Raw genomic sequence first — 9509 nt, forward strand, 5'->3', positions numbered from 1 at the left:
ATAAAAACAGATTCCAAGATTTTTGTAGCAAACGCATTCCGCAGATGAATTCCTTACCCAAATTTAAAGAATCAACTTAGAGTTTGATGACTCTAATGGGTTATATAATCCAACTACCGTGGAAAATCAGGCGCAACTGGCACCTGGGTTATGTGAAAATAAACGAAGAGAGTAAGTGCAAAACTGAGAATCCAGAAGAGAAATGAGAGAGAAAGAAGAGATAAGAAAGATGAGGTGGGGAATGAGAGAGAGCTGAGAGAGATGAAAGAGAGAGAGAGAATAATAATTTAAAGACAGAGAGATGAGAGAATGCGATAAGACAAGCTAGAAAGATAGATAGAGAGAGAGAGAGAGAGAAAGAGACAGAGAGATGAGAAATATGAAATTGCGAATAAGATGTGGAGAGAGACGAGGAGCGTGCGTGTTGAATAGAGTCTGGGATATATAAATATAGAGAGAGATGGATAGACAGAGAGATAGAGTGATACAGTGAGACGTAAACAGAGAGGAGAGAGAGTAGAGAGATGATAAGTAGGAGGTTGACCAGAGTCTGGGGGTATAGAGTGAGAAAGAGAAAGAGAGAGAGAGATACGGGAGAGCAAGAGAGATACAATGGGACATAGACAGAGAGGAGAAAGTACAGAGATAAGTAGGGGTTGAATAGGGTCTGGGAGCTAGAGAGAGATATATATATGAATAGACAGAGATATAAAAAGAGATAGATACAATGAAACGTAGACAGGGGAGAGAGAGATATGGAAACGAGAACCATGTAAGAGAAAGAGAGACAGCGAGAAGAGAGAGAGATGGAAACTAGAACCGTGTGAGAGAAAGAGAGACAGCGAGAGGGGAGAGAGATGGAAACGAGAACCATGAGAGAGAGAGAGAGGAGAGGGAGATGGAAACAAGAACCGTGTGAGAGAAAGAGAGATAGCGAGAGGAGAGAGAGATGCAAACGAGAACCATGTGAGAGACAGCGAGAGAAGAGAGAGATGGAAACGAGAACCATGTGAGAGAAAGAGAGACAGCGAGAGGAGAGAGAGATCGAAACGAGAGCCATGTGAGAGAAAGAGAGACAGCTAGAGGAGAGAGAGATAGAGTAGAGAGGGGGAGACGAACACTAGGCACAGAAACCCTCGGCCGCAAGGAGAAGCGAGGAGAGGTAGCCGCTCCACGTCTTCCGGACATTCCTCTTGATACCCACCACAAATGCCACGCGTCGATCAGCCATTGGCTTCCCGTGGGCTCCTCGGCTCTTGGAATCTTGGAATGTACCTTGGCTGCCACCGCTCAGCCTCATCTTATTCTCATCATCATCATCATTATTATTATTCCTCTTCCTATTATTCCTGTAATTCTCCCCTCTTCCCTCTTATTTCTCCTTCATATAGTATGTGTTTGCAAGAGAGAGAGATAAAGAAGATAGAGAGAGAGAGAGAGAGAGAGAGAGAGAGGATGTTGGAAGGGAAGGCAGTGGTGGGGGAGGTGGACATGCTAGATGACATGCAGCGCCACGCCCTCGGCATCGCCGCCCGCGCCCTTGACTGCTTCGACGTCTCTCAGCCCACCCATGTCGCCCGCTTCATCAAGCAGGTATTCATCTCTCTCTCCCTCTCTCGCACCTATACGGCATCATCTTCAGCACCATTCTAGTATCATCTTCAGGACTATTGGCATATCAGTCTCATCATGATAATCAGAACTCTGTGAATAATGGGGAGGAAGGGTGTCACCATTAATTTAATATCATCATCATCGTCATCATCATCGTAGGCATCACTATACATCATGAACAGCACAAGCCAAATGATAAAGGTGATATCATCATCAGTAGTAGCAGCACCATTAGCATCAGTATCATAATCACCATCAATGGCACATCATTATCATAAGAAATAATGCTTATCATCATCAGCAGCTGCAGGAACCATATGATCATAGACCTATCATCTTTGAAAAATCATGATCATCATGAGCATCATGATGACGGCAGAGGGAATGCATGTCATCATGGTCATAATTATAAAATCATCATCTTCATTGTCATCATCATCATGTTGATTTGGCACCTGGGAAGCAGGAGTTTGACGGGGCATACGGAGGGGGGTGGCAGTGCATCGTGGGCATGGACTTCGGCTGCTTCGTTACCCACCAGACTGGCTGCTTCATCTACTTCGGTATCGGCAGCCTTTCCATCCTGCTCTTCAGGGGCAACCCCAGCACCTCATCTCTCTCTCCTCATGACGAATGACGCCACGCACATGACAGATAAGTAAAATTTTCTTTTTCAGAAAAATGGGAGTGTGGAGTTTGTATACGTTTATTCGTTTATTATTGTATGTATTCCGAGTCCGAAATTCGAGTGGCTCGGGATGGATCGATCAAATGGGTACCTGGCTTACCGCTTCTCATATGTGATGTGATCTTTGTACGGAGGGCCGCGGATATCTCCCTCCATCTCGAGGACGAAGGGATTATATGCAGCTGGAGTCCCTTCCGAAGATGAAGCGGCGCAGCCAGTTGGAGACTACCGCCACCCTTGTTCTCCAGCTCACTTGCTTGCTGAATGTAGGATTGAGGTTGTTGGGGTAAACAGTAGTTCAACAAAGTATATATTTAGAGAGATAGATAGATATATAGATAGATAGATATACAGATAGATAGATGATAGATAGATAGATAGATAGATAGATAGATAGATAACTGGAAAGATAGCTGGATAGATAGATAGATAGATAGATAGATAAATAGAAAGATAGATAGATAGATAAATAGATAGATAGATAACTGGATAGATAGATAGATAGATAGATAGATAGATAGATAGATAGATAGATAGATAGATAGATAGATAGATAAATAGATAGATAGATAGACAACTGGATAGATAGATAGATAGATAGATAGATAACTGGATAGATAGCTTGATAGATAGCTGGATAAATAGATAGATAGATGGATGATTGAGATGAGGGGAGAGAGGATACATGCCTGGCATAGATGGAGTACCAAAGCCACTGAGAACCGTAGCCAATGGAAATCCAGTCCCCCGGGAGCTGAGCTGCTGTTTGCTCTCCTCCTAATGGAGCGAACTGCCCTAAATGCTTGTATCTGTACACATGAAATCATGATTCACCGGGCTTACTCGAAGCCAAGGCTTGTGGACTGAGAATTGATAGAATAGGTTGGACGGAATGGCATTTTGGTCAGTCATCCGTCACAGAGTCTGTTGTTTTGTTCCATTTCCATTCAAGAGGTTGGATGGAACGGATGACATTACAGATGGAGGGCAGAAGTAGACTCAGTGTAAGTCATCCGCAATGGAAAGGATCATGGACCGTCATCTGTCTACCGGCTTTGCTCAAAGAAATGGAGCCAAGCTCCTCTCTCACACACACTTTTTCTCCTTCTTCGTCTCCCGTTCTTTCCCCGTCTCCTTCCCTCTCTTCTTCTTCTTCCTCTTCTATTATCCCTTCCAAAGCTATATCTCCTTCTCTTACTTTTCTCCCCTCCTCTTTTTCCTTCTCCTCACTCTATGTTTCAGAACCCTCTCTCTCTCTCTCTCTCTCTCTCTCTCTCTCTCTCTCTCTCTCCCTCTTAAAATCTCTCTTTACCAGTATATCTCTCTGAAAACCCATTCTCCTTCTCAATCTCTCTGAAATTCTCCCTCCCTCCCTCCCTCTCTCTCTCTTTTATACTCTCTCTCCCTCTCTCTCTCTTATACTCTCTCTTTTTTACTCTCTCTCTCTCTCTCCTCAGACGCTCAACATTTCTCCTCCCTCTTTGTCCCTACCTCTTTTGTTCTTACCCCCTCTCTTTCTTCACTCTTCTACTTCTCTCTCTAATTCTTCTTTTCCCTTCATTCTCTCTCGAGGATGCTAGAGAGTAAGTGTTGTAGTTACCTGAAAGGACGGAAGCGATGCCGGCCAGATCCAGTGATGCGGAGAGGACCTTCAGGGTTTTCTTCCACTTTATCCATGATATTAAAGCACCTGGCCAGATAAGCACCTTGCTGACTGGCAACCTGTCAAGAATCTTTCCACTCAATAATCCATGCATTTTTCTGACGTCGTTGAAGTTGAGCATCAAATAGACCTCACCGATATCCAAAATTTGATTTGTCAACCGATGAAAAAATGTTGCTATCATACTCTAGACCACAAATTTTGATCATGAACCGATAATGTCATTTGATTTTTGGATATTCATAAGACGGATGTAGTTTATCTCGAAATGGATAGAGAGATTCATAAAATTAGAAAATACGATAACTGTTTTCTGATAAAAAAATATGGGGTAAAATTACAATTTCAGTGAGATCAAACATAAGTTTGCATTATGCCCTTGTTCACATATTTTGATCATGTTCCAACAATGTGCTTTGTTGAATATATCGACCGCCCAAAGAGACGAACGATTCTTAACCAACGGAAAATAGGCAACTCGAATGTATAAGATAAGTGTTAGAAGAAGACGTATTGTTGCCATTTCCCTTTCCTGGGATTCCTATCCCACTATAATTTTAAAAACGAACCCTCTGGTGAAAATGAGTTTTGTTTTTTCGCCATAACCATCCTCTCTACCAGCTCTACCTCTCTCAGTTTCTGCATTGTCTGTCCTACCCTACGTAGTGATATCAGACCGTCTTGTCTGATTTTTGATATCAGACCGACAAGGAAAAACGGAAAATGTATATTTTTTCAAAAAAATGTGAATCCTTTTATATGAATCAAGGAGTCGAGTAGCAAGGTATTTTACCTGAGCCGTAGCAGGGAGGTTCTTAACCTGGAAGTCAACATGCTCAAGGGCCTTCTTGAACTGATCAATGTTCAGCTCCAAGGTCTCCCCTCCGACCTTCCCGGCAGATTCATCCAGCAAGTCCACTAGGCTCTTCATCTGCTTGCTCTTCAGGTAGAGCTCAACCTGAGGATACCTCTCGCAGATGTCCCCGAGAACATCTTGGATCTCTTTGACCGTCAGAGTTCCAGACTTGTCCTTGTCTGCAACCCTAAATATGGCCCCGATGTCTTCCTGCAAAACCCCTTTTTCTTCTAAGACATTTGTGTTGAAGTATAACGGCGGAAAGAGAGATAGATAGTGGAAACAAGAGGGAGATAGATAGATAGATAGATATATGGATAGATAGGTAGATATATGGATAGATAGATAGATATATATATATATATATATATATATATATATATATATAAATATATATATATATATATATATATATATATAGAGAGAGAGAGAGAGAGAGAGAGAGAGAGAGAGAGAGAGAAACCTTGATTCAGGTTCTATCAATGAAGAGGATGCAGGAGAGTAAGGATCAATTGGGGATGACCCGGCTGGAGATACAGTGAGACACTGATGATCACAGGTTAAGAGAATAGACAAGGGTCGTGGAGGAAGTAATTGATTGGGACAAGGTAGGGATCGGTCGTGGGATGAACCAAGATCCAGTTAGGCAATCATAGGGAGGAAGGGAATCACAAAAGTTCATAGGAAAAAGGAACAAGGAGAGGTTGAGACAAGCAACAACTTCAGTTCTTTGATCTTGGCTGCTCTCACAAACGGAGAGCTATATCTAATTAAAGGAAACAATCCTATGTTAGAATCGCCTAAACTACTTCTGATAGGATAAAGTGCCGAAATACCCATTGGGATATGGGAGGAACCCATTGGCCCAGGGTTGGGAAGTTGATGGGGATTTTAGACAAACTCAACTATCATTAAGGCGCCTCACCCTAGTATAAATGACAATTAAAAGAAAGACCATGTAGTCTAACACTTTGTTCCCCCAGGATTGAAAGTCTCAGGATGAGTGGTAGAAGATGCCAGGATATCTAAGGTATCATTACTATGGACAAAAAACTTAGCTTTGATGGTCGCCATTATCAAAAAAGGTTCTGACTCAGAGGCCACGATGAACTAAACCTAATTTTATTTTACTGGTGTGCTAGCACATACCATGACTCTCCTTTGACTGATGCTTGCACAATCACCAAGTGCATACACCCCATCACATTCTCGTACCCTTAGCCACTCATCAGTGGCTAGAACACGCCGATTGCCCTGTTCAGAGTGAGAAGGAGGAATCAAATTTTGGCTCTTCAAGAGAGAACGAAATGCTTTTAAAAGTTAACGGTCCAGAACCAGACCTGGCCGACTTCTTTCATTAGGTCAAGTATGACTGGACGAGTTCCAATGCCAGTTGACCAGACGGCCATTCCATACGGCAGGTCAACTTCTCCCACATCTTTCCCCACCATGCAAACAGACTTTTCAGTCACTTTGACCACCTTGTATCCCGTTTTCACCTCAATCCCGTCCCGACTGAATTTTTCCAAGGCAAACTCGCTGATCCTCTTGTCGAACCTGGAGGAGTAAAACACAAAGCACAAGATGAAAAGAACACCGTCAGAGGATATAAGAAGACGAACCGCCATCAATACCCGACATTGATGAATATGCATCCTAACATATGAGGTTCCCTTGTTTCAATACCATGATAATTACTGATGGAATGAACTTGCAAGATTATCAATGCAACAAAAAATGAGAAGCCGCCAGGTGTCATGATTGTCATCGGATTCCAAGGAGTCCAACTAATATCTTTTGGATGGCATTAGACCAGAATTCTGAATTCTCTGTTTTGGCAATTGACTAGAATTCTCAATTCTCTGTTTTGTTCCATTAAATGTAAAACCATTTGCACAAACCTCAAGGCTCAGCACTTACCATGTTATGAAAGAAAAATAAAAATAGTACCCCCTCCAACGACATGAACAAAATGTGAAACCAGAGTAGAGGCCTTCTCCTCCCATCATACATGCGACATGAAGTATATCGTAAGACTCAAACTAAATGTGTGGTTTTAAGGAAATAAAATGTGAAACCAGAGTAGAGGCCTTCTCCTCCCGTCATACATGCGACATGAAGTATATCGTAAGACTCAAACTAACTGGACGAACGGGACAATGTCCGTTCATTTAAAAAGTGTAAATGTGTCCAAATATGTAGAATCAAAGACATTTCAACGAGGAACCCATTAGAAGCTATTAGGAAAATACTCACATCGTCAAGATATGCTCTCCAGCCTCAACGACCAAGATCTTGGCTAGTTCCCTTGCTCTAGGATATATTTTGACCAAATCTTTATTTACGAAGTCATGTAATTCTGCAGCAAACTCAACGCCTGTAGGACCCCCTCCGACGATTACAAATTGAAGTTTCCGTTTCCGATCCTCATCAGTGAGGTTCGGAAGGCTGGCCTCCTCAAAACACTCGATGATGCTTCTACGAATCTTCTGAGCATCCTCTACTTCCTACACGCAGACGGAAAAAAAGCAAATACTCTTCAATGAATGGTAACGATTACCTTGGAAAGCTAGAACTATGCATTATGATGATGAACTGGAATCGTTTAATCATCTACTGTTCGTTCGGGGACAGTGAGTCGACAACATTATGTAGGAAAGTTTGCAACTTGGCGTGCACAACTGCAGGAAACACAGTGACTTTACCTTGAGGAAATGGCAGTGCTCTGGTACACCTGGCGTGTTGAATGTGTTTGCTTTTGCCCCAAGAGCCACGACCAAGTAATCATAGTCAACAACAAATTCCGAGTTGCCATTTATATTTGTCCCCCCAGTAGCTCGGCAGTATATTTTCTTGTTCGAGGGGTCAATCTTAAAACACTCAGCTTCCCAAAATTGGATTCCTCCACCTTTCTGCTCAAAATAAAATGGTTGATTACTCGAATCTGTCAAAGCGTAATGATCATTCAACTCGTAAGGTCCAAAGACTAAACCAGTGGATCAGAAAAAATACAAGGATAAAGATGGAGTAAAAGAAATCGGACTTTTCCTTTCTCGGATATGAAAAGCACAAAATTCAAGGAGATTGAGGAATGCAAATACAATACGCCATTCATCACATCGATTAAAAAAAGAAACAGAAATCTTTCCGCCCACTTAATTTTTTCATACCTTTCTAATGATATTCCGAATGGGTTCGACGATACTTCGCGCATCAACAGTTCCACAGGTGATGCTCGGTAATAAGGGCGTGAAGGCAAAATAATTGCGAGGAGATACGACGTGGACGTCATACATAGAGCTATCCAGATTCTTTAGAAAGGTCGTGCCCGCCCATCCAGTACCAAGAACCACAACCTTCTTCTTTGGCGGAACTTGGCCTTGTCCAACAGGAATACTGGGATCTGCTCTGGAATCGGCGTAAACAACCAAACTTCCGCCACTGCAAACATGAAGATCAAGTAGGGAAGACAATTAAGAAAAAAAATGTTCAGATTTCCAACAGTCAAAAGAAATTTAAAGAGAACTATGAGAATCAATGCGATCATTTGCGATCATCGGGAACCAAGCACAGCAGCGGATTGAAATTTCACAACAGAAGACGATCCAATGATATCATGACACGGTAAATGCTAAACAGAAAACTGCGAAACGCAGACAATTGTGGTCGAAATACTAGTGATTGGACAAATTCAGACAAAAGATCATGAAAATAACGAAAACTGGAGAAGAGAGCAGCGTCGGAACCCCACAGCACAGACTAGTATTCACAGCACAACGTGCATAAACAACAAAACTTCCGGCACTGCAAACATGAAGATCCAGTAGAGAACACAATCAACAAATAAAAGCTCAGATGGCCTAAATCTTACACAAGATAATGACTTGGCATGAGAAATCAATGCGATCATTTGCGGTCTACGTGAATCAAGCACCGTAGTCGACTGAAACTTAACAAGAAAAGACGATCTAATGATATCATGACAAGGCAAATAGAAAACGGAAAACTGCGAAACACAAACAACTGTCGCTGAAATACAGGTCAATAGCTAAATTCAGACAAAGAATCTTGAAAATAACGAAAACTGGAGACGAGAGAGCGTCCGAACACCGCGGCACAGACGACGAGTATTCACACCACAGTTGACGTAAACAACAAAACTTGCGCCACTGCGAAAATGAAGATCCAGCCGAGAATAAAATCGACAAATAAATGCTCAGGTTTCCTAAAACTGACACTTCCGCCACGGCAACCATGAAGATCCAGCGGAGACTACAAACAATAAATCAGACACAAGATAGCGACCGGCATGAGAAATCAATGCAGTTCATTGCGGCATTCAGGAATCAAGCACGGTAATCGATTCAAATTTTTCACAACAAAAGACGACCTAATGATATCATGAAAAGGCAAATTGTGAACAGAAAACAGCGAAACGCAAACAATGTTTGCTGGAATACTAGTGATGGGACAAATTCAGACAAAAAATCATGAAAACAAGGAAATCTGGAGAAGAGATCAGCGAACAAACCCCACGGCACAGACGACGAGTATTCCCGAGAAGGTTGGGCTCCGCCCGATGAGCCGGGACGCGAGGTCGAAGAATTCCCGCTGCCGTGACATTTCCGAAGAGCTTCTACAGAGAGAAACGCTATTCCAGAGCTTCTACAGAAATTCGCAGATCGACC

General features: G+C 42.4%; 2 protein-coding genes across 2 annotated transcripts; one reads left to right on the forward strand and one right to left on the reverse strand.

The window, feature by feature from the left end:
* The first annotated feature begins 1316 nt into the window (after positions 1–1316).
* On the forward strand, positions 1317–2357 carry LOC144716457 (Dynein light chain type 1 family protein). Its single transcript, XM_078591563.1, has 2 exons — positions 1317–1593; positions 2081–2357. Exons 1-2 carry the CDS (start codon positions 1393–1395, stop codon positions 2249–2251), a joined length of 372 nt encoding a protein of 123 aa, XP_078447689.1. The 5' UTR covers positions 1317–1392; the 3' UTR covers positions 2252–2357.
* LOC144716456 (external alternative NAD(P)H-ubiquinone oxidoreductase B2, mitochondrial-like) lies at positions 2263–9509 on the reverse strand. Its single transcript, XM_078591562.1, has 10 exons — positions 9353–9509; positions 7992–8262; positions 7527–7733; positions 7078–7328; positions 6162–6378; positions 5971–6075; positions 4759–5031; positions 3903–4024; positions 2992–3111; positions 2263–2562 (listed from the first exon to the last, which is right to left on the reverse strand). The coding sequence occupies exons 1-10, from the start codon at positions 9442–9444 to the stop codon at positions 2475–2477; spliced, it is 1746 nt and encodes a 581-aa protein (XP_078447688.1). The 5' UTR covers positions 9445–9509; the 3' UTR covers positions 2263–2474.

The sequence above is a fragment of the Wolffia australiana genome, chromosome 2 (assembly GCF_029677425.1).
Source record: "Wolffia australiana isolate 7733 chromosome 2, ASM2967742v1".
NCBI classification, from domain to species: Eukaryota; Viridiplantae; Streptophyta; class Magnoliopsida; order Alismatales; family Araceae; genus Wolffia; species Wolffia australiana.

What these genes read in the sequence shown, in the direction of transcription:
- LOC144716457 (XM_078591563.1), top strand. Translation starts at nt 1,393, where the DNA reads ATGTGTTTGCAAGAGAGAGAGATAAAGAAGATAGAGAGAGAGAGAGAG. An exon ending in TCGCCCGCTTCATCAAGCAG is followed by an intron (nt 1,594 to 2,080) that starts GTATTCATCTCT and finishes CCTGGGAAGCAG; the next exon opens with GAGTTTGACGGGGCATACGG.
- LOC144716456 (XM_078591562.1), bottom strand. Translation starts at nt 9,444, where the DNA reads ATGTCACGGCAGCGGGAATTCTTCGACCTCGCGTCCCGGCTCATCGGG. An exon ending in TTCGGAATATCATTAGAAAG is followed by an intron (nt 7,734 to 7,991) that starts GTATGAAAAAAT and finishes TATTTTGAGCAG; the next exon opens with AAAGGTGGAGGAATCCAATT. An exon ending in TCAGTCAAAGGAGAGTCATG is followed by an intron (nt 5,032 to 5,970) that starts GTATGTGCTAGC and finishes GGGGTTTTGCAG; the next exon opens with GAAGACATCGGGGCCATATT.